The sequence below is a fragment of the Prunus dulcis genome, chromosome 5, assembly GCF_902201215.1.
Source record: "Prunus dulcis chromosome 5, ALMONDv2, whole genome shotgun sequence".
NCBI lineage: Eukaryota > Viridiplantae > Streptophyta > Magnoliopsida > Rosales > Rosaceae > Prunus > Prunus dulcis.
Window position 1 is genome coordinate 7669970 of NC_047654.1, and position 25513 is coordinate 7695482.

The following is a 25513-nucleotide window of genomic DNA, read 5'->3' on the forward strand; positions in this document are numbered from 1 at the left end:
GAACTACAGCGTTAACCCAACAACTGGAGGACAGAAACTAATTAAGCTAAACTAAAAGTAACCAATGGCCAAGAACAAACCAAAAGAAGCAAACACAAACTAAAGCTAAACCATAATTGAAATCCAAACATAACACTCGACGTTAAAATCCAAAACAAATCAAAATCATCCCTTTTTAAAAAAAAAATTAAGAGTCAGCAGACTAAGTCCTAAAACAATAGTAACGTGGTCACTTATATTAGAGATGTGGTCAGTAACGTGATCAATAAATGTGATACAAATAGTATTATTATATTCTTTTTCTTCTTTAGGCCGTGAAATACAGTTTTGTTTTTATAGTAATAGCATGTGGGTGGAAGAGATGAGCAATTATAAATGAATTAGAAAAAAGAAAAAGAAAATATAAGTGGTAGCCTAGCAATCCCACTGCTCTATCTGGCATGCTTAAACCTCTGTCCTATTTGATCTTCGTCTAATTAAGAATTTTAACAGACATGCATCACACTGATGTCCTTTTAATCTTTGATTAATTAACTTCTATTTTATTTTTTCGATTTGTCTTAATTTCTATTGTGGTAAATTAGATTTGTCCGCCCATTTCTTCACACGAGTATATGCTCAATGTGTGACAAGATCAAGCTCGCTAGGTTACAGGTGTCATTTATTAAAAAAAAAAAATTTCTTTATGAGCAATGATCCATCCATATCGATAAATAGACTAAATTATTATTATTTTATATGAAATAATTTAAATATGCTGCCACATCATTCAAACAAGAGCACCAAGACAAATCATAGAAATCACAAATATACCACCACTTTCCTCTTCTATCAATGCAAAGGTCTTTGCTATGACCTCCCACTATAAAAAGGCCACAAGCCCTGCCCCAGATTGTGCCACAGTTCCTCCCTCTTTGTATATAATTCACTAACACTTTTGGCCTAAAGGAGAGCAACCAAATTAGAAATATTAAATAGTGCAGCTTGTGCAGAGCTCCAAACTATGAGTAATTGTACCCTCCCAGAAACACAAGAGAAACTGACCCTCCCGGATGCCTGGGACTTCAAGGGCCGCCCCGCTGAGCGGTCCAAGACTGGCGGCTGGACGGCGGCCGCCATGATTCTAGGTCTACATACATAGCTACCCTACTCTTTTTTTCTATGTGACCCCCCCATGATTCTTTGCTCTCATCTTTGATCTCTTTGATTTTCAGGTGGAGAGGCTTGTGAGAGGCTAACAACGCTAGGAATTGCTGTTAACTTGGTGACTTATTTGACTGGAACCATGCACTTGGGCAATGCTACCTCTGCTAATACCGTCACCAATTTTCTTGGTACTTCTTTCATGCTCTGCTTGCTCGGCGGTTTTGTGGCCGACACCTTTCTTGGCAGGTAATTAATTTTCTAATTGGTTTCACATTTTGATTTTGATATTGGCTCACTTCCATCACTTTTGGTGTTTGGTGTGCGCTTTTTCAATTTCCTTACAATGACTGATGGTTTAATTAATTTCACATTTTGATTGAGTAATTCTAAAGGGGGGACAATTTTTCAAACTTGATGAGATCTAGTCATTTGTTGTTTATTAATGGTCCGCTAATATAACATGAAAATGTGGCTTTCTAACATTACTTTTCCTGTTTTGACAGATACCTAACCATCGCTATATTTGCCACCATCCAAGCAATGGTAAACTCACCTTACATCATCACTAAAATTAATTCAAACTTAAATTAATACGCAGTTACGTATCTCATACATGTTCGATTCTTTACTTTCTTCTCCTCTCTAATTCTATGAAGAAAGGTTAAATTCAATAGTTTGGGGAACTTTCTCTCTAGTACAACAACACAAAAGCCATTTGGATGTGATGGACACACTATTACATGGTGATATTAATTCTAGTGTTATAATATAAGTGGACAACTTGATGTTATAAATTTTAGAATATAATATCAATAAATACATAATATATTATAACATAAGTAAATTAGTAACATTACGTGAGATTCATACCAAAGAATTTCTCACAAGCACTCGCTTTCTACCTTACTTCTTTGCTTGTTAAATTCTTTTTCCTTTCTTAATTACTTGTTTTGGTTAATAGGGTGTGACAATATTGACAATCTCAACCACAATCCCCAGCCTCCGACCCCCAAAATGCACCTCCGACACCGGCACACCTTGCATCCCGGCAAGCGGCAAGCAACTCATGGTTCTCTACATAGCCCTCTACCTGACAGCCCTGGGCACCGGCGGCCTAAAATCGAGCGTTTCAGGCTTCGGCTCAGACCAATTTGATGAGTCAGACAAACAAGAAAGAAGACAAATGACAAACTTCTTCAACTGGTTCTTCTTCTTCATAAGCATAGGCTCACTTGCCGCAGTCACCGTTCTTGTCTACATACAAGACAACTTGGGGAGGCAATGGGGCTATGGCATATGTGTCTGTGCAATTGTGCTTGGCCTCATTGTGTTCTTGTCAGGAACAAGACGGTACCGTTTCAAGAAACTGGTGGGCAGCCCTTTGACTCAGATATCGGGGGTGTGTGTGGCGGCGTGGAGGAAGAGGAACATGGAGTTGCCCTCCGACATGTCGTTTTTGTACAACGTTGATGACATTGATGATGGACTCAAGAAGAAGAAGAAGCAGAAGTTGCCTCATAGCAAGCAGTTCCGGTTAGTGTTTTACTCATCCTAATTCCTACGTTAACTACTGTAACTGCATTATTTTATTTTATTTTTTCCAAACTAGATACATATTAAATTATAAATTTATTCTCTGATGTTAAATAGATGTGGTGGTGTGGTGCTATATATATATATATAATTTAATTTAATTTGATTTAGAAATTAAGAATGAAAAGCATATATTCACGAGGGTTGGGGCCAGACTGTCCTGGAAATCGGTCATCACGCTTCTTGTCTTGGACTTGGATGATTGAACCTTCTTAGTTATCACCTTCACCCAGCAATATGAAAATGCCTGCCTGTCTGCCTTGCTCCATCAGTCACGGACATACTTGCTTATGTATTCCACTGCATCTGCCTCTGCATCTTTGGCCACATACGTACTCTATTATTTCTAAATCACCCACTTTTTCAAATATTTTCCTCTAAATATATATATATATATATACACACACACTACCTTTGACCACACTTGTCTAACAAACTGGCACAAAAGAACAAATCCCTGAAACTACAAAAACAAAAATCATCATGTGACTCACAAGGTTTCCCTTGTGCCTCTCACATGACCATGTTTCTAAAATGGTGTGTTATTATTGGGAAATGTTGCCTCTCTTTCTTTATTTTTTGTTTTTCCTAAAGTTCCTATGTATGTATGAACCTAGAAAAATGTTTGTTTTCATTTTGAACCTATGAACAACGTGGTTGCTACTCAACTTGTTACATGACAATATGAAAGTTCTCACTTGATAAAGTTTAACTGGATGGTGTCTTCTACTCAATATATCACATGACATAAAAGTTTCCACTTTATAAAATTTAACTGGACGGTGCTTGCTACTCAACCTGTCACACGACATGAAAGTTCCCAACGAAAGTTCTTCTGAAACTAATAAGAGAAACTATGCTGAGACAAAAACATGATCACTACGTCATCCATGGAAACGAAATTAATTTGTTGGTTTCTTCTTGTGCAGTTTCTTGGATAAGGCAGCAATCAAGGAACCCAAAACGACAAGCGGTACAGCCATGATCATAAACAAGTGGAGCTTATCAACCCTAACCGATGTTGAGGAAGTAAAATTGATTATCAGAATGTTGCCAATTTGGGCCACCACAATCATGTTTTGGACTGTCTACGCTCAAATGACCACATTCTCAGTGTCACAAGCAACCTCCATGGACCGCCACATTGGAAAATCATTTCAAATCCCAGCTGCCTCTCTCACAGCTTTCTTTGTAGGCAGCATTCTCTTGACAGTCCCAGTATACGACCGGCTCATTGTCCCCATGGCAAGAAAAGCCCTAAAAAACCCACAAGGTCTAACCCCATTGCAACGCATGGGGGTTGGCCTAGTTTTCTCAATCTTTGCAATGGTAGCAGCAGCTCTCACAGAAGTCAAGCGCTTGAACACCGCACGATCACATGGCTTGACCGACAATCCAACGGCTGAGATCCCACTGAGTGTTTTCTGGCTGGTCCCACAGTTTTTCTTTGTGGGGTCCGGGGAGGCCTTCACATATATTGGGCAGCTTGACTTCTTCCTCAGGGAGTGCCCTAAGGGGATGAAGACCATGAGCACAGGCTTGTTCTTGAGCACTCTTTCATTGGGGTTCTTCTTTAGCTCTCTATTGGTCACTATTGTGCATAAGATTACAGGGCACAGAAAGCCATGGCTGGCAGACAATCTCAACCAAGGGAAGCTTTATGATTTCTATTGGCTTTTGGCACTTCTGAGTGCTTTGAATTTGGTGATCTATTTGTTTTGTGCCAATTGGTATGTTTACAAGGACAAGAGGCTTGCTGAGGAGGGCATAGAATTGGAGGAACCAGAGATTTGTGCCCATGCATAATTATCTGGTTTTTTCTCCTTTTTTTTTTTTTTTTTTTTGATCTTCATTTTTTCTTTAACCTAAGCTTGTAATCTTTTATGTACAAAAGGAAAGAAAATAAGAAATGAAGAATCATTAAAGCTTATTAATGATCACACACACCATTTTCTTTCACAAGTCTTAAAAATCTAGTTTGAATATAAATAAATAAATGTAATTTATAAAATTTATAATAAATAAAAAGACAGAAAGCATCAAAGGCAATGCAGGGTACATTACCATTATTTTGGATCAAATTGATGTGATGTCCCTTAACTTATATAGAGATCGCATTATGAATTGCAATAAAACATGATCAAAGAATAACAATAATACATTCCATGCAAAACCATGGGCAACAGTACGTCTCTGTCTCGAGCCTGGGATGGGAGGCATCCTTATCTAAGCCACATCATTTATCCAAATGATTCAACTCCATTCTATTAGGGCCCAGTTCCAACTCAACTCCATTCAAAATCACTATTTCAAAGTTCTAATAACAAAGTAACTATAAAAAGTAAATTAAAGGTTAATCACAGACACAGTTATGATCAATCTTAAGTTATTTTTCACTTCCGGCCCCTCCCTCCTCCCTCCTCCCTCTACATTAGAATCTTTAGAACATCGTCTTGTCACTTTGGTATCTGTTGGTTTATGTGCACAGCTATCACGCATATACTTCTTTTAACTTTTAGTTATATTTTCCTTCCTCGCTCAATTCCAATCTCTTACCCATCTTCCTCTCTGCTTTTTTTATTTTTTTATTTTTCCAAAAACCAAGTAACAAGCCATTATTAGAGTAATGTACAAGAAAATATCCAGAAACTTTGGTACATTAGCTTTCAAACTGAAATCAAATTTCGGGTATTTTATCACATAACTTAAGTTGATGAGTTTGCGTATCAATATCACAAAGAATTCGAACTGAGAATCAGTTTAATCCTCACCAAATTTAAATCGATGAAGTTCGTAGCAAGAACACTTGTATAATAATTGCCAGACCAAAGCTATTACATAACTGAATGATGACAAATTACATTTTTCTTTTTATTACTAAAGAAAATACAAATAAATATGAAAATGCTTAACCAATGGTTAGCACCCAAAGAAAAGAAAGATAATAAACAAACTACAACATATGTGAGAGTGAGAAAAGGAGAGAGATTAGATAAGTAAACTAATATCCCATGACACTGACAATGATAACATTACAAGGATACATAAGACTACAATCTAACCATCATCATCATCATCAACTTACAGTCAAAGGAGAGAGAGAATTCTTCTTTAAAATGTCCAGGAGGATATCTGCTATCAACTTGACGACCAAACTCTTGAACAAATACACCAACTCAGGAAACGCCAAGCTAAGTTTTACACAGCTTTGACTGTGGCCATCTCAACGCATTTTATTTTTCCTGCATTATCAGAAAAATTACTTAGTTAACAACATTTTAGTGAATTGGTAGAATTTATTCATATATGGCTACCACCATATATTGCAATTTTAAGAATGTACCAACATATCTTTCCAGGCAGTACACACCTGAATCATAATCATGACCCTTCTAATGCTTCATCAAGGCCTTCACTAAATTCACCAAAAATGTCTGGACATTCATCCCATTTTCCCTGCTTCCGTGTTTCCCAATAGCCACCAACGTAGCGGAAAGGTCCATCTTCACCTTCTCTCTGGAACCATCTAGGTTTCCACCCATTTTCTTGTAGTTTCCTCGACTGTGCATTGAATATATTCAAGGATCACCATCAACATTAATAATAATACAATAATATTTCGGTTGCATCATACACCATGTCCATGTAAATATCCACACATTTATTCCAGTCTATACACTGAAAATATTAATAAACATTTTACGTTCAAAATCAAATGGATGAATCAAATAACTTTCTCAAACTGCTCTTCAAATCTTACGGAGCTCAGTAATTTATTGTAAAGGAGTAAAATGAGGGAAGAGGAAAACCATGCATTTTTTGTCATGTTCGAAGATGAAGTTGCTGAAGTCCCTTAAAACAAATTCCAATATTGACCAAAGAGTATCGTAACTTCTTATCTACCAGAAATATAAAGTCTCTCACAACTTTAAAGGGGAGGGACATGCAATCTATAAATGCCGGACTCCAACAGGGGGCTTGCTTTTCCTGACGCTGAGTCATCCTATTAAAATTTAGCTATGCTAATGGAACAGGAAAAGTATTCAGCACCTTCTGGCAGCAACTATAACTGTGTTAAAAACCCAATTCCGGAAGGCTGTTTGATAGACAGGATTGACTCTAGTTGGCAAGTGACTTGAATCAGCATTTGGTCTAAATATGGTAGTGTATGGTATTTGAATTTGATGACAAAGTATAGGGGTGCAATAAATTCTTAAAAATTGGAACATCATAGAAAAACCAAATACAAAGACCATGGCGAAAACTTAAAACCGGCAAGAATAATATCAGCCATTGAAGCTAGCATGTAGGAATTTCTGTGTGCATGTGACCAAAAAGATAGGGAAAGATGCCAAACATACCATTCTTTGCCTTTTCTCCAACCGCTGTTTCTCTGCATTTGCCTTTTCATATTCTCCATTCTCCAAATGCCGCTGGTCCGGCCTGAGCCTGGAATCCGTGGGTGGTAGCTTCTCCTTAATCCGTGATCAAATACCCGGGATCAGACAAAGCTATAAAAAACAATTAGAGATGCATAAGAGGAAAATGAAAATGCATACGAAACATTTGATGTAATACATCATGTCTACCTGCAGTCCAGGTGTTAGCTCGTTCAGTGTGATTGCGAATGAAGTTAAGTTATACCGTGTGACGTTAGGAGGTTTACTACTTTTCCACAACAACGAAGCATCTGAAGGATTTGGCTTGCCACTGCCATCACCATTAACATAATGTATGCTTTCATCCCACTTCCCAAATACCGTAGCAACCTTTTTCCCCATCACATCTTCCACAACTCCATGGACCTAAATGGATGTAGAGTTGCCATTAATCCAACAATTATGTTGGAACAAAAATTCTCATATTAAAGAAAGAAAATGGTTCTATCCTGAAGAGCGTCACAACATATAGGCCCACATAGATGTGAGTTGATAAAGGCAGTGACAATGTTTCAACATTCTTTACAGCATATAAACATCATTCTTTACGCATATTAAAACATCATTCAGGCCTACAAATACAAAATGCACCACTAACCTGGTGAGGATTTCGGTCAAGAATTGATTGCTCTTTGAACTTCAGTTTGCATGAATGCTGACGATTACCCCGTATATGCATTGTACCATGGTGATCGCAGTATACTTTACCAAGAATAAGATTATATATACTTGTTGTGACCTATTACAAGACATGAGATGTTTAAGCATAATTGTAGGCTTGTAGCATACATAAAGAAAAGGCAAGAAAATGATTCCAATGAGCAGTCAGTTTGCGGCAAAAACACAGTTACACATCAATGCGCACCTTGCTCCACTGGAAAATTTCACCATCGTCAAACTCCAAGCTCAGAACTCCAACAGGGTCAAGCTGAATTGATCGCCCCCAAAATTTTGTGCGGATATTGCTATCAGCCCAGAACTTCCACCCTCTACCTTCACAGTGACAGGCAATGAGCGTTGGGTGGTGACTAACCTGTTTCAAGTAAAAATTTATTGACATATTTTGGATTGAGTAGGTTTTTATTTTTGGAAAAATAATACATTTATATAAAACCACTGGAAGAATATCAAGAAAAGTTATAGCCTTTGCTTGCCTGTATCAAGTTCTCAAAAAACACTGACATTTGTTGAGTAATTTTCCTTTTCAATAGGCTAGGAAATATTAATAAACTTTCAAAGTCCTTTAAGTGAGAATATTTATGGTCCAAGTAGCATTTTATCTGTGATGAATAAGAACTGTAAACTCAGACATTATAACTACCCCTTTTAACATGAGTGGCAATTTCATTTCCATTTTTTTTTCCTTCTTTCTTGGAGGACTTAAGCCCAAGCCAACTTATCATATTTCTACTTTTCACTTCTCACAGTTTCTATTATTTGATGTGCTTTTCATTGTCAAAAACTTTGTATTGCAGTTTCTTTTCCAAAATTCAGGAGTCTTTTCAGAAGTTATATGCTTGTCACAAGTTGATTCATATCTCAACCTTATTTTCAGTTATCAGGTCTTATTTTCAAGTAAAGTTCAATAATACCAATTGCTCCCTTATTTTACTCCCTTACCTTTTCGGAGAAGAAGCGAATTCCTTTATCAGGATAGTCAGCTTCATAAGTTTCACCTAACAAAGGATTGAATGGCTTGCAGTGCCGCCCTACAGACGATGCATATCCAGAAACCGCAAATGCAGCAACATTTAGAACCCTTTGGAGACTATTTCCCTGATAAGATAAACAAAGATAAGCATACACTATGACAGCAATTTATGATTATTTAGGAAGCCTCCTTAATCTTACCATTTTCCCATACTCATATGCCCGATCTAAAAGATACGAGTACTCCAAGTCCTCACAACACTTTTGAAGAGACGATATTGGCTCGTTAAAGTACACAGGGAGGCAAACTCGAGTGAGATCCTTTCCCACGTTGTCTTTGATCATAGACCAAAGGCTGACCCCTTTCTCCTTCTCAACTGGAGTGGGAAGCTCTTTTCGCCTTTCAATGTGTGGGTATCTATAACCATGAACTTCCTTCTCAGTTTGCATCTCCTCAACATTATCAAATTGACTTCGAGGTTCACGGTGCTTATTACTGTTATTTACAACTCCTTTCATAGACCCACAACCTATGTGTGGTTCAGTAAAATATTCTTTTGTGTCATGAAATGGCATTTCATCTTCATCTGACACTTCCTCAAGCTCTTGTTTCTCAATATCATCAGATGATTCAGTTGTGCTGCACTCTAAAAACCATAATAGATGTTACTAAAAAATCGCACATGCTATGAAGCATGATAAAAGATAATGCTCTGGGATGGCAGATATTTTGAGTATTTAAGCTTTGAAAGACAAAAAAGCTACAAAGTGAGAACAAAAAATGATGATTTCCATTGACCATTATAGTCTTCATAATTATACTAGCCACTTTTTTATCAAATGAAAAACGACAAGCAACAAAACTAACCATTCAAATGGGCAACCAGTTGGCATTATAAATCTTATCAACAATGTATGCATCATCAAGTCAATTCTAATGTTGAAGAGAGGTCGGCAAATTTTTTATTAAAGAATGGATCTTCAATGTATTAGTTTAAAACATAAGGGAATGTATAGTTCCACTCTAAGTGTAGTCAAACTCTTAACAACATCTCATGGAGATCCTTAGTTTAGGCATGACCCAATCAATTGTGTACTCAAGAATAACTACTTTTTTTGTTCAAGGAAAGTGTATTGTATTTAGAAATAGAAAATGAAAGAATATATAAGAAAGTGGATAGAGCTAACATAAACTGTGTACCACTATATTTTCCCTGTCCCAAACCGGAAAACTCATGCTTCGTCAATTGGTATTCACCATCATGAATCCCAGAGGCATCAGCTTCATAATTAGCTGCCTGCATATGCAAAAGTAATAGGCTTAAATTTAATGCATAACGAATACAATTGTAACATAAAAAGATGGGAGGTCACTCAATAATGAACCATTATTAAAAAACCATTGTAATGCCTACATATATATGGAACTGACAAACCAAACACCATAAAGAATAGGAATATCTTATGAGAATTGCATTCAAGAAACACAAGACAATGCTCTAACAAATTACCTGAATGGAAAATGATTATAAAAAAAATAAGAAGCATCCAAAAGGGTAATGACAATTTTGGTTATGACATCTCTCTCGCTCATAGTATCGAAGTAGTTTATATTAAACAAAAGTTTAGAATGATTTAAGCCCAGCAGAGCTTGTTAATTAGGACCAGTCCTTGAAAAAAAATCTGCTCTTGAAAGCTGGAATCAATCTTACTTGCATGTATTTAAGGTAGTCTAAGAATTAAAAAAATTGTTATAAAGTTGGAAAGCATGTCAAAGCTTGATCTTTACATGTCCACTAATTAATGTGTTCATAAAGTGACGTTCTCTTGTTAGTGGGAAAGGAGTATATCTATCTGCCTAGCTTTGTTAGATTTCCTCCAATGCAATCGACAGAAATTCCACGGATCCCTCGGTGGATAAGTCCAACAACTCAGCAGCAGTGTGGACTTGGGTATCCTGTCTGGTGGATCTGATCAATTGTTAGAGACATGCATATAGCTTTAAATGCTTTGTGCCATCGAGCTACCAAGATGAGCTTTACTGTTGATTGACAGGTCCCACACTGTGGGATCCACTTCAGCCAACGCATACTGATGCTAGCTTTATTCCTCAACCAATAGTTGAGGAAACGGAAATTATGATCCTTTTGTGCTGTTAGACACAATAAATAAGTGCATTTAATGGCATGCATCTGTTCTATGAGGTATGCAATTCCACTGACCAGAAAAATTAAAATCAAGTATAATGGTTTAATTGGTTGAGATATCGATTACACAATAGGCAGTCAAGAAAAGTAACTGTGAAATTTGCACAACCAAACTGAAAATATAGACTAAAAAGATAAGGAAAAAAATGCAGTCCTAAGGTGTGAGAAAATTCCTTCATAACAAGATCAAAGATTTAGTTCATTGGATTTCAGGAGTAATTTCCAACTTTCAATCAGGAGGAAGACTGTTTATTACTTCAGAGAACTAGGAGAACAAAAGGACTAAGATGGAAGTTGGAGCTGAGAGAAAAGGCAAGATGGTCTATGACTAGATATCATGTGCAACTTAAAATTTAACTTTGGGAAAATGTAGTAAGAACTAGTTACCTCCAACTGCCTTAGTGTGTCGAGTAAATTGGATCGTTCTTCACAGAGAACCTTATACTGTCCTTGTATTTGAGAAAATTCAGAGAGCATTATCTGCTCGCAATCCTGAACAAGGATCTCACTGGTTCCCTCTTCAAGTAGGCGTTTTTTCAGTCTTTCAGTCGATATAGATAAATCAGTTTGTACAAGGGAGAGACTATCATTCAAGGATCTAAGCGGAAATAGGCTCCGAGTTGAGACCAAAGCTTGTAGCCAAGCTGCCCGATCACTCCTTGAATTAGTTCTTAAATGAAGGGTCTTTGTAGCAGTAAATATGTAAAACTTCCGATCATCAGACTTGCTTTCTCTGAAGGATGAGATCTGCTAAATAAAGAGAAAGAAACATCCCTTTAGATTACGCAAGAAACATGAAGTATTAGCATTAGCATTCAATGTTCAAAACAAATACAAATCTCATTACAAACATGAAGTATTAGCATTCATTCAAAGAGCACAAGTCAATGGTAAAGAAAAGAAAAAATATATATATCATCAATGCAGATAACATAAGGCCCTGAAAAGAAAAGCAGCTGATATCCAGAAATGAATTCATTAGCCTGAACTCAGCCCATCCACCTTCAGTCTTCAGACCACCAGAAAATAACCCAGGTGAGAAAAAACCACTTCAAGCTCCTAATTAATGACACCCACAATGTATGAAAACGAGATCATGCCATTTCCGTTTCAAAACCCAGAGCAGAAACTCTACCCAAAACCCCCCCTTCGGTTTATCACTGTAGAGAAAAATCCTCATCATGGACTTTGAGCATATCCACTAATAATTATAAAACCCGGCTTTGAAAGGGACTAAGAATATGCTTAGAAGTTAAAATAATTCTTTTTCCCGATTTAAAAGAAGTGGTTGCATACATCTCAACCTTGAAAAGGGCAAAAAAGCCACCTAATGGCCTCAAAGTCTTCACATTGTTAATATAAGCCACTGAAAATGAAACCCATTGTTCAACCTTCAAATATACAATAAAATAAAACTTGAAAGCAACCCCTAACTTGTGAACTCAACCCACGCCAAGTCAAAAGGAAACAAACTAGTGACAACCAAAACCCAGCAAAACACAGAATCCCACTTCCATATTTCAGAAAAAACACCATCCCCACCGTCTGATCACTGCTCTCTTTCAGTGTTTTTCTTTATTAAAAAAAAAAAAATCTCAAAGTCACGTCTGCCCTTTGTATATCTGTTACTAAGGAGGGCCTTAAAAGTAAGTTTTAAAAAAAAAAAAAACAAACCTTGTTTTCTTCTCTTCTTTTGGGCGCTTTTTAAACTAAAATTACACTAGGATGGGACGTGAAATTTTGAGAAAGAAAAAAACACTGAAGTGAATCAGAGAGCTGAACGCTCAAATGAGAGCTTGAATCCAACGAATAAAAATCCAGCACCGATGTGACCACAGGATAATACCTAGGCCTACGACGTATCCTATCAAGCCCATGCCCACCTGCTGATGTGACCCACTTCACACTAACAACCAGTTAAACTGTTAAAAAAACAGAGCACGAAACGTGAAAATTGAAATTGAAAATCACAAAACCCAGAAAAAGAGAGAAACCAAAAACCCAGAACACGACGACCAACGCGACGAACCAACGGTTCGTACCCAGTTCCCGCTCAGATAACAAAGCCTAGTTATATTTCTCGCAGATTCACAATCAGAACCCAAATTTTTTTATGAAAAAAATTAAAAAAAGAAACACAGAGAGAGAGAGAGAGACAAAAGAGAGAAAGGATAACGTTTTTGGTAAAATTTTGAATCAAGGTTTCTCCCCCATATTAGAAAGCGTTACTGAAATAGCGCCAAAAAGAGAGCTCCAGCATTTCCCGATTGCAACATTGTTGCTCTAAAACCGATCGCAGCGAATTACGAAGACGAAGACGAAAACAAAACGAACCGTTTCGGTGCATACATTTACCTTGAGGTGGACGATTCCAACAGTTTTTGGGGGCTTATTGTTCCGTCTCCCCGTGCCGCTGTCAATCCTCGAAAGGCGGTGAGTGGAGATCTCACCGATGAGTCGAACGTCGTCGTTTGGCGTCAAGAGGCTGAGCGTTTCGGGGCGCCGAATCTTGGCGTAGGAGAGGACGCCGTTTCGGAGAAGAAACCACCTGGATCTCCACCCCTTGCTGTAATTGGTCCACTTGTGGAGAACTCCGGCGACGGTGGTCTCAGATCCCGCCGGCCGGCCGGAGGCATTGGTATCAGATCCAAGCGGCGCCGTCGCCAGACTCGTGGGAAGGCTACGGGTCCGGGAGAGCGAGATCTCCGGCGACTGGTCGCCGAGTCCCGCGCTCTCCAGCGTGATGCAGCAGAGCGGGTGCATCTCCTTGACTCGCATTTCGGCCAACCAAAACGACGTCGCGAAAATCCCAATGCAAAAGGAAACGAAACGATTACAAGCGATAACCGTTCACCGATTGTTAATTCCCCATTCTTCCATGCGCTGAATGAAAAACTGCAACAGAGGAAGAAGAAGAAGATTAATAAGAATAATTAATAAATATACGCAGCGTCGAGTTGCGTCAATCAAAATCGAAATTAATTACGAGAAATGAAAATGCAGGCATGCATATGTCGATCGTCACCATCAAAAACGTGAAAATTGATTTTAGGCCATTGAAACTGAGAGAGAGAGAGAGAGAGAGAGAGAGAGAGAAAAGGCTCCTCTGCTTTCTCTCTCTATCTCTCGATTAGAGACGAACCTGGGGAGAGTGGAGAGCTCTGAAACTGAGAGAGATTCGGGAAGAGAGAGAGAGTGTGTGTGTGTGATTGTGTGTGTTTGAAAGAGTAGAGGATTATTATAATGAGGACCAAGAAGAGCTTCTTCTTCTTTTCTTTTCTTTTCTTTTTTCTTTTTATTTATTTTATTTATTTATTTATTTATAATAATTATATTTGTTTGGCTTGGATTGATGGCAAAGTATTTATATAGAATAAGTTGGAAAGGGAAGGAAGGAGGGTTTGGTGTCTCTATATGGTGTGTATAAAGAGCAGTGGGTGTGAGACTGAGACTGAGAGTCTGTCTGAGATTGAGAGAGAGAGAGAGAGAGAGAGGTGTGCGGTGAGTAATTATGGTGGCAAAATAGTAATTAAATGCATTGGGAAACAGATTTCCAAGCTGGATTCTACTACTTACTTCTCCTTCTTCCCGCTCTGTTTAATCCTCTTTTGCTTTGGACATAGAGCAAGAAGAGAGGGGGAGATCTTTTATTTCTCGCGAGATGATTGAAAGTATATCGGAAAAATCTCGCGTGGACGGTGGACGGTGGATGTGGGGTGTTGGCGTGGCGGCAATCGTGGGGGGAGGGAACTGAGAATTGGGAACCGGGAAATGGGAGGGACAGAAAATACAGATGCTGAAAGGGGTGTTATTAATATCCATTTACTGTGGTAATTATCATCAAATTTATTTTTTTCAGAGATAAATGAAAATTATCAAGTTCGGTCAAAGTTTTTAGGGCCCTACCTATCCTGTTTAATTAGTTGCTGTCTATTAATATTTTTGGTAGCCCAAGTTCAGTGGTTTCCCTCCACATGGCATATTCCTATCCGACCCTTGGGAGATTTCTAGAGGGAAAGAAAAAATGATACAAATATTTGGGATTTTTGGTTACAGAAAAAAATTGGTAACTCTTTTTTTTTTTTTTTTTTTCTTTCTCAAAGTTTAAAGAAAAGAAGGTTGCACAATATAATATGAGGCTTTGATATGTATGATTTTAAGATCCTTAGAAGATATTCGTTGTAATTTACTTTATATTAAAAACAAACGATATAATTTGAGGAATGTTACTGAAAAATATTGGAAAAGAGGTTTGTTTTTATTTTGGTGAAAGGTAAACTTCGTTAGAGAAATGAAGTTAGGACAAAAATTGTTTGTTCCAATAAGAACAGTGGATTAAAGGCCAAAAAGAAACAAAAAGATTAGTGCCTAATTGAGACATTATGATATGATTCATTCCATGATTTGATTCATTATAAATTTTCTCAATCTAACTTTCTTTTTTATCCCCTGCTCACTGTGCGTTACTTTCCATCGATTAAATTACTTGACTGAACCAAAGAAAATAAATAAACTGCATTAGAGAAAGACTTGTTTAAAGAGGCAAGTGGCACAAGAAGTTTTCGAGGGTAAAAAACTTGTATTCCTTTTCTTTCTTTCTTTTAGTACAAGTGATAGTCTAAACTATTATAATGTAGTGGGAATTTAAATTTAAGAGTTCTGGTATGCAATTTAATGTCATTTTTCACTAGGCTAAATTTATTTCTTAAATTAGAGATAATTGATTAAAAAGATAGAGAAATAGATTTATATTGACATGTTCTATTCAAATCAGTTTTTCGAACTTTTCTTTTAAACCAACCTTATGATTGTGTGTCCGAATGACAAATTCTAATTTTATCTTACACAATAATGATTACCATTGTTGAAACAACCAAATCAAATGAAGCCATCAACAGAGGGATTCGAAAACTCAAATCCTGTATGTGAAAAAAATAGAGAAAGTTAGAGCTGCAGAATTGTTATAAATAAAAAACAAAAATAAAAAGTGTTGGAAAAGGGAGATAGAATAGAAAGACAAAGACACGTGAGAAGAAAAGAGTGAAAGAAATGTTAAAGAATTCTGAATAACCATAATGAAGACAAATGTACATCTTTAAAGGAAAAGACATTTCCTCAAACATATAAATCCTATTTCAAATATATTTGATTAACTAGTAATACACTGACGTGTGTAGTAGTGACATAATTTAGTAATATTTGTTAAACCTAATATTATTGAAGTGCAAGGCTGGCCTCCTTAAAACTTATAATATTGACAAAATTTCAACAAAAAAGAATAAAATAAAATAAAAATTGACACATGTCAAAAATACATTAGTTAAAAAGAGGATCTCTTTCGTAATTTTAAAGATTCAAACTTTTTCCTGCATCATACGCATTCCTATAGTTATATACATGAGGACTACTTTGACACACATATGCAAAAATAATTTATAAAAAAACACAAAAAGAAAAATTTATTCACACACGTCACACTGCTATTAGCAAAAATATAAAAGCTCTTATTTATCTAATAAGGAGAAAAGTATTTTCCTATACATAATACAATAAGCGAAAAGGCCTTCATGGAAGCAAAAGGTTACATGATTCCATAATACTTGTAAAATATATTATTCTTGGTGTTAATTAGGCTGTTAATAGTTGGTTTGCATGTCGTTAACTAGGAACCCATCAAATCAAATCAAATCGACTTCAAAGTTCAATCTAACTAATTAATCTAACTAATTAGTCTAACCATAATCAATGTGCCGTCCCTTTTACTCATTGTGATATGACCATTCCTTTGGTACGAGCCTATACACCAAAATGATAAAGTAGCAAGACTAGCTAGGTTGCCGAAGAAGAAAAGATGAATAATGACTTCCACTTCACCCAAAAAACAACAAAAAAGATGGTGACTTCCACAAATTCATTTTCGCAAACCTTGTACAAATTTACATTAGTCGTTTGACTTTATAAAAAAGAGTTGTAGATGTGACAAACTTAAAAGAAGTGATATAACTGTATTGTAATTTTCACTTTACATAATTAGTACCGCACGCTTGTTAGACTATGAATTAGGATCATTGTGGATAAGTACAGTAAAAATTTAAAGATATCATTCCACGTAGATTGGGATAAAAAGGTAACTTAAAGATCTTCTAAAGAGATTTGCATTACAACAAAATTATTATAGAACTAGGAAACCCTAACACTAGACTACGCGTGATTAACAGTTCCTAATTAATCAACTGTCTACATATATATATATATATATATTTGTTAAATGATGTTAAACACAAATTTACTAACAAATCAATAGAGATTTGTGAATAGAACAGTAAAATGGTGGGTGATTGGGGGGGGGGGGGGGCTTTAGAAGCAGCAATGGGTTGCCCATCTGGAACCCTCTTAGGCTTAGTTGGTTTTAGTCAATGATAGCTGCTGGACACAGCTATTAAAGGAAAGATTATTACTTGTATAATTGAGCACATGATTCAGTTTACCTTTCTATTTAATTTTCATCAATGAGTTTCTATTTTTGGCTGAGGAAAAAAAAAAAAGAATTTATATCTTTCTTACCTTTCAATTAAAGTGACCAACAAATGATTTGAACATGCATGGCCGCAGCTTGGTGTGGCAAATCCAAGAAGCGTGCCCGCAACTTTAGGTTGGTTTGGTCCACTCTACTTCACACTTTTCTAGTTCTTTCAGTGTCATGCGTATAGCTTCATGTTATTGCACTACTTTTGGCAGAGATTGCGACTCAAATTAGCTAAATCATCTGCCAAAAAATTAGCTTCTCTGTAAACATGCTTGCAAGCAAGAGCATAAAATCCCAACTACTCTTTACCCAAGTTCCCAAAAAGCATCAAGAAACTTTTCATTGATTCATATTCTTCTTTTTATTTTATTAGCTATTAGATTTCCTGAATTGAAATTCTTGAGTAGTCTACTTCTGGTTGAATTATGAATTCTCTAACATATTAAAGCCAATGAGCAAGGGGTTTATAGTGATTAAGAACAGTTATTTCCGAAATTCTGAGTTCGAATCCCCATCCCATATCACTTGTATTAAAAAAAATAAAAATAAAAAGTCAATAAATCCTTTGAAATTCACAAGCGATATAAATGTATGAAATGTGTTGCATTTTGAAAAGGGGCCCATTGGCCTTGTACGTTGCTCTACCCACCTTGTAATGGTTATGTTTTGATAGTAACAAACCATGAACATTGAAACCAACGATGATATTTGTCTTGAATTCTTTTAATGTCAAAACCAATGTTTCTATAGATTGAATTGTCGTTGGCATCGTCTAGTGAATCAAATCAAGACTTTTCCAATACCCTACATCAAATTACACCAAAAAAAGAAGAAGAGGGTAACAAGTTTGAGAAATGAAATGTTATTTTTTTAATACAAACGAATGAGAGAGAGAGAGAGAGAGAGAGAGGTTTACGTAAATATTCATTGGGTGATTGGGAGTTTCAAACCTCTGAACTATACCATTGGTTTTGGGAGATGAAATATAAATCGAAGTCTTGATGTATAAGTTTTTTACAAGTTCTGATTTAAAGTTTGAAAAACAAAAAACAAAAATCAATATAAACATTCACCACAAATGCATATATAGTTCATCTAATAAAAACCTGACCAAAAAAAGTGAGAGAGTGAAAGCAAATCAAATCAGGAGCAAGCAAGCAATAGCAAGCACTCCACCCCAAAAATAATGGTGTCATCTCTTTGTGAGACCAAAACTATCTTCTTTGTTATCTCTTAGTCATGTGTCTCTGTATTTAGGGTATGTCTTAATACCCCCATTATTTTTGCTACGGGCCCCCACGAGGGCTCTTAAGCTCAAGATTGTCCTAATCACAAGTCGCTTCACGCATGATCTTAAAGTTTAAAACAAACAAACAAAACTCCTACTTCTCTACATGTATTTTCAAGTACATTTTCATCAACTTTATAATATTCTCCTTCTTTTTCTTTTTTTCTTTCTTCTTTCTTTCTTCTTCATGCTTTTGGTTGGAGGTGGCACTTTGATTTGAACTGATTGACATGTAAACCAAACAATACTCTTGTTTTAATTCCACAATCTGTATTTATATATATATATATATATATTCTATATAAGGCATGCATGATGCATTAGATAATTATTGGTGTAAATAATGATGGTCGTGGGAGTTGTTGTTGAAGGTGTGGGGATTGTATGGGGGGGGATCCACATGGTCATGTGTTTAAGGGAGAGGAGAGCAGCTTAACCAGTGATAGCACAACCTAGCATAAAAACTCCGTTCTAACGAGAATAGCATTGTTTTACTATTTCCGATCAATAATGTAATTATATGTGGAAAAATTATCCTATTTATTATTGTGCTATTGACCAGTGATAGCAAAAAGTGTTATCAAAAATCGAATAGCTATAATAACCCCGTAATGAACTTCCAATTACCAAATTATTTATATATATATTATATTGTCATACTGTCAATTTAGATAAGACATTACTGATTGTTATATTTGTCCTAGTTAATGTAGACAACTAGTCCACTATGTGGTAGCTTTAATTAGGCTTACTTGTAAATTGCCTTTTATCTTTTTTCTTTCCATCTGGGTTATATATGACCTTTCTAAAAGTGGCCTGCAAATGGATATCGTCTTTATATGCACCTAAAATTAGTATCTAGTAAACTTGGAAAATAGCTTTTGTTTGTGTATCTGGAGGCAAGCAGCGTGGGAGCATCATTTCCAAGTTGTATGGGATGGTGTAATGAATCTATCAACTAATTATTTAATTAAGCTTTAATCTACAATTACAACAAGTTTTATGCACGGTATGTTGGGTATCTAATGATGCTAGTAAGTAGTGCCAAGTGATTACAAAACACAAAGTTGGAGACAAGAAGAATAAAAAATTTGTGAAATTACCAAGAATTAGTCCGTGGGTTGTATCCCAGATGGTTTGCAGCACATAATGTTACAGTTATTTATTTATTTTCCGTTTTATACGAGTGATATAGGGGGAAGGGAATTCGAATACAGTACTTTGAGCGTAAAAAAACTGCTCTAACCACTTAAGTTATAAAACTACCTTGTAATTTTAGTGTTACTTTTAATATTTCCCCTTCTCCTTACATTTTTTTCTGGTATAAGCGACAGTAAAAACTACAAGAGGAGGGAGGTTTTTCACATACACACACTACCAAGATGCCATGAGAGTTCAAAATTAAGATATCTGATCTACAAGTCAAAATCATTTTTTACTAGGCTAGAGCTTGTTGGCCAACTTCTCCTTATATTTAATATACACAAACTGCACAAAACTGCATCAACATCACTCATGTTACATTCTACCTTTTGCAAATCATGGAGGGAGCATTTACTTCTTTGACAACTAACATTCTGGTCTATTAGCTAATTGAACTTCCCTTGGATCTGGCAGGACTGTTTGCTGGTTTATAAATATACTTTTTTCCTGTAACAAATGAGAAGAAAACAATTAAAACATGCATTTAGAAGTGAAGTTTATCTCCTTTTTATATCAGTAAAGTTACCTCAAAAGAGCGAGGAAAGCTTCTACTTAAAAGGAAACTTATATTAATATTTAGGCTGCATATACTGTTAGAAGAACAACACCACTTCTATAGTTCTTATTTATTATGTAGGTCCAGAAAATTCTACCTAACTTAAATTAGGAGTTAATTGAAAACAACTATAATCTCATCAGCTAAATATAGGATCCAAAAACCAGCTCTTGAATTGTATAAGTTTCTAAATTATGCAAGATACGAGTAGGACGAGAGTCGAACTCTTTTCGATGATAAATAGTTAACGCTTTTATAAAAAAAAATTCATTTTCTTCATCTGAAATTTCAGTCTGCAGGACTGGCAGGACTTCTGCCATTCTTAATACAGAGATCGAATCGAGTACTAATATGCAACCTCCCACAAGAAGCAACAGGTTGGCAAAGAAGATTGACTTTTTGTGGTCATTGGTCAACCTGTTAAATCATAAACATGCCATTGTAAAAATATAATTATTTAATAAATCAGTAATTTTGTTCCTTGTGCTATCTAATCAACCATCACTTAGCACTTAAATAATTGCAAAAACCTTGTTATAATTGTACAACGCCATTGACATGACCCCTTGTCCTTGGTGGTCACTGGTCTCCCTTGCTGCAATTATACCCTTCTCTCTGTGCTGCAGATTCTCTCTTCCTCTTCCCACTGTTACCAACATAACAAAAAAACTACAAGATATGCACATGCATGGAAGAAAATGTCCATAACTTTATGAAAGATTTCAAAGATGAAAAACCCAACACCATCAAACCAAGATTTTTTAAGAAAAGTATTTTAATTTGGGCAACGAAAATTTGCACGAATTATATGGTTTAGGATTCAAAAGAAACCAGCAACCACCAATCAAATCCTTGTTTCTTACGTACCAAACAATGAACAATTTTCTCCATTGGAGATCACCAGACTTCGAGTTGGGAAACAACTCATTGAAGCACTAACAAACGGCCCCCACAGCTCGTTATGTCCTCTGTGCATGGAGCAATATTTCTTTGTTCCCCTATCATTTCAAAATTTATATCATATCACAAATTGTATCTAACCAACACAGCATGTGCCCTGCCCATACCATCAATCCTCACTAGGCATGTTGATTTTTCTCAAATATTGGATGCAATTTTGTTGCTTATGATATTGGGTTTCGTTTTGCTTGATTGATTTTGCATGATTAATGTCTTCTGTAGGCCACCCACATATGCATATAGTTCTTTTCTTTCAACAAGGCAACCACATCATTCATTTGAAATTTTCTAGTGTGAATGCCTATGCTCGGACATGGACTCTTGCTCTATTTAAGTGGTAGAGATCCACTCTGCCGGGTGTCGGTTCTTTCTTAAACGATCGACGTGTCAAGAAAATTTCATTTTTATTTTATTTGTTGACAATTACTCATGTCAATAAATAGAATCAAAACTGAAGAAAATTTCTCAAAGCAAAATAAAAGAATTGGCATTTCTGTCACGTGTATATGATACTAAAACAGTTGTAATTCTGTTGGATCATATAGAGTTAAAAATGTTGATGTCCTTTCAAATTATGTTTAAATTTATGCAAGGACTTTAAAATAGCCACTGCCTTCAACCACTTTGTACCAAATTAAGGGCCCTCCCTCCCAGCTGGTTAATCTACCAGCTCATCCACAGCCCTTTTTCAAGGTTCAAAATCTGCAGGTGTCTCTTACTTTATTTATATATTTAAATTTAAATAAATTTTAAATTTAAAAAAAAAACAAAACAAAACAAAACAAAAAACCCCTTCCCTCTAGCTCAGTTTTAATGGTGACCGTTCTAAAGTTTACATCACAAATATAGGAAACTACTTCAAAGTCCATTCACGGATATTTTGTACCAACAGATTTCATTTCACAGCTTTTCTTTCGTTTGTGAATTTTTCATCAAGGGCAAGAGGGTTGGTTGAATTCTTTTGTACTATTATTCCAATAATTGTTACCTATCAGTAGAGGGTGTTTATATTTTTCTTGTTTGGCCAACTAAAAGAACAGTATTTTAGATTCGAATCTAGGACAAATTCTTGAAACTATATTGGATTTTCACTATTGGACTAAGTGCATAGGACAATAAAATAGTCAGTTTCAGTAACTCAAAAAAAGATAAAGATAAATGGATTGGATTGTTTTTTTTATAGATGAAAAATGAAGAGAATTGTCTCGAAATTCAAATTATGGAGGGGACAAATTTCTTGACGTTCCAATTGAGTCACATCACTACACACACAGATTGCGAGTGAATTGTACCTCTAGTCGGTCATGTTCAACATCACCCCAAAAAAGGCAGGAAAACTTACTTATAAAGGGGATGACACTGTTTTGTTATCTCCGACTAATAATATAATGACACGTGGAAAAATTATTTCACATTTAATTGTGTTATTTATTGGAAATTGCAAAAAATATTATCCCCGTTGCGTGAAAGTTTCTCTCCAAAAAAGAAGCTACGAGTCTTTTAAGAAAAAGGAAAAAAAAGTTGTCAAAATGTGTAGGGTTTATTTGGTCATTCAAGGAGAACACACACAAGGGAAAAAAAAAGAGAATAAGAAAAACCCACATACCAAATCCCATTGGCTTCCATCTGCAATATATTAATAAAATTCAATTTGCCTAAAAATTGGGAAAATGGAAACAGTCTAAAGTAAAATTTCATGTGAGCTTGGTTGAATTGAATGGTTTTTTTTAAAGTCTTTCTGAGCTCAATCAAAATCTTTTTCGTTTTGTGCACCAAACTTCCTCTGGATCTGACAGCAAGCAATCTTAATTGTAGATTGACCCAAAATTCACTGCAATCTTAATTGTCAAGTAATCACCTTACTTAAGTTTTCAATTGCCAAAAAGGCACACAAATGATCACCACCACCAACACCACCACCACCACCAGGTCCGTGGGGGTGGGTGGCTAGAAATTCCACCTGTCAAAATGAATAAACAGGCTGATGAATATACTCCAGTATTTCAGTTTTGTACATGAGTATATACGTCCATTAAATCCATAGAAAATCAAGCCATTGTTTCGACTGTAAATTTGCAAATATTTAGAGAGGGACAAGACAATCTTCAATCTCACCTAAAAAAGGCAAGTTGGAGAATCTAATGGCCATGCACGGTGCTTAATGGGCCATAATGTGTCACCGCCAATGCAACCAGGCAGTATTCATAAGAACAAATTATGTTAAGGGTTCAATCCAGCCGTTTTAAACATTTTCATCGATCGAATGACTGTCGTTGACCTACTCATTACAACTCCTCATAACCTACTCATGAGTCATTACGATCCCTCATTAAAATTTAGAACCTTACTCTAAAAAAGGGTTCTCTCTCTCAACACACATATATATAGAGAGCAGTCCCGATCTTTTGGACCACAGGAGTCCAAGAGATTGTAGTCACCCACCTTTAGATATTAATCCAATGGTTCAAAAAAGTTTTTTAGAATGAGTGCAAAAGTGAGTGAACCGTTGAATTTACATCTAACGGTGAGTGACCACAAATCTCTTGGATCCATGTAGTCTATATATATATATATATATATATATATATATATATATATATATATATATATTTATACTCACCGTTGGATGTAAATTCAACGGTTGACTTGAATCGGGATGTCATATTGCATTTATATATATATCATTTTGAACCATTGGATTAATATCCAACGGTGAGTGACCACAATCTCTTGGACTCCTGTGGTCCAAGAGATCGGGACTGGAGAGAGAAACTTATCAAGAGAGATCATTTTGATATTTAAAAAAACCAAAAGAAACCGCATGTGGGCTTAATCCTTCCTTCGATTTGAACTGTCTACTTTCAGTTTTTCCGCAAGCTTGTTCTTACGAAAAACAAACCAATAAGAAAATCATTTATTTATTTAATTATGACAAAATACATAGATGAATACAGTGATTTTGATAAATATATCAAATGTTTAAATGATTTCTCATTTTTGATTGTTTGCGTGGATGATTCTTAAATAGGTATACAAAATTTAGATAGTTTGTATATAATCATTGAACCACATTGCCAAGTCACCCGTATAAAGAAAACTTAGTAAAATGTGTACATATATATAGCTTATATCGATGGATTCTTCAAATAAGCTTATTTGAGAGAGATACCCTTATAGGGCATCCTCCGCATTGTATCTCACTAATCCAAATCGTCTATTTTGTAGATATTCATTCAAAAATAATCTATATAAAAAATCACTTGAATCCGATATCATTTGACCACTCAACTAAATTATTAAAATTTTAATACTTTCTTAAAGCACTATGTTCATTAATTTTGTAAGACACAATTAGATGGTTTTAGATTTGTGTAATTTTTTGTAAGGATTATCTATTAATGAAAACCTAAAAAATAGATGGTTTGGATCGTTAAAAAAAATTTCGTAGGATATCCTAAAGAGTGTCCCTCAAATAAAATTATTTGAAGAATCTCTTAATAAAAGAAGACTATATATATAGAAATTCTCCCATGTGGAGAGCTTGGAACTCATAACTTCCCCAGAAATGCACATTAATCATGAGCTGTGTGACTTCTGTTTGCTCATAAAAGAGCTCCAAAACCAATCATGCATAGAAAAAAACAAAATCAGTGTAATGTCAACAATGCTTTTGCAATAGAGGCCGAGTAAAAGAGAAAAAGAGAAGAAAAAAAATAAATAAATAAATAACCCTCCCGTGTGGCAAAAGGTAAAATGAAGGAGCTAAAAACCAAAGGTGGCTCGGTTGGTGGGTTTGGTTAGAGGACAAAACTCAAAATGATTTGTACTGTCTCCATCTCTACAGCTCTTTTCCAACATTGCAAATAAAGTCGGCAAATATGACTCTGAATCTGAATCCCTTCTCTGCCCAGGTCCTCTGTTTATGGCAGTGAAGGACTAACTGAC

General features: G+C 35.7%; 2 protein-coding genes across 12 annotated transcripts; one reads left to right on the forward strand and one right to left on the reverse strand.

Annotated features, from left to right (window-relative positions):
- Window positions 1-877: 877 nt before the first annotated feature.
- Window positions 878-4673, forward strand: LOC117627106 (protein NRT1/ PTR FAMILY 6.3). Its single transcript, XM_034359027.1, has 5 exons — window positions 878-1127; window positions 1215-1392; window positions 1650-1689; window positions 2108-2679; window positions 3669-4673. Exons 1-5 carry the CDS (start codon window positions 1004-1006, stop codon window positions 4543-4545), a joined length of 1791 nt encoding a protein of 596 aa, XP_034214918.1. The 5' UTR covers window positions 878-1003; the 3' UTR covers window positions 4546-4673.
- Window positions 4674-5498: 825 nt separating this feature from the next.
- LOC117627105 (oxysterol-binding protein-related protein 2A-like) lies at window positions 5499-14629 on the reverse strand. 11 transcript variants are annotated; one of them, XR_004585724.1, is made up of 12 exons: window positions 14178-14307; window positions 13391-13930; window positions 11423-11785; window positions 10017-10126; window positions 9030-9468; window positions 8799-8954; window positions 8044-8211; window positions 7777-7917; window positions 7329-7544; window positions 7101-7250; window positions 6110-6300; window positions 5499-5981 (listed from the first exon to the last, which is right to left on the reverse strand). XR_004585724.1 is itself a non-coding variant. In XM_034359018.1 (12 exons), exons 2-11 carry the CDS (start codon window positions 13811-13813, stop codon window positions 6121-6123), a joined length of 2316 nt encoding a protein of 771 aa, XP_034214909.1. In that variant the 5' UTR covers window positions 13814-13930; window positions 14612-14629; the 3' UTR covers window positions 5499-5981; window positions 6110-6120. The 11 variants fall into 11 exon arrangements, 9 of the variants coding, with proteins under 9 accessions (XP_034214909.1, XP_034214911.1, XP_034214908.1 ...); XR_004585725.1 differs by having other exon boundaries at window positions 9030-9475; window positions 10030-10126; window positions 11423-11782; window positions 14178-14305; XM_034359018.1 differs by lacking the exon at window positions 14178-14307 and adding an exon at window positions 14612-14629 and having other exon boundaries at window positions 7101-7220.
- Window positions 14630-25513: the final 10884 nt, after the last annotated feature.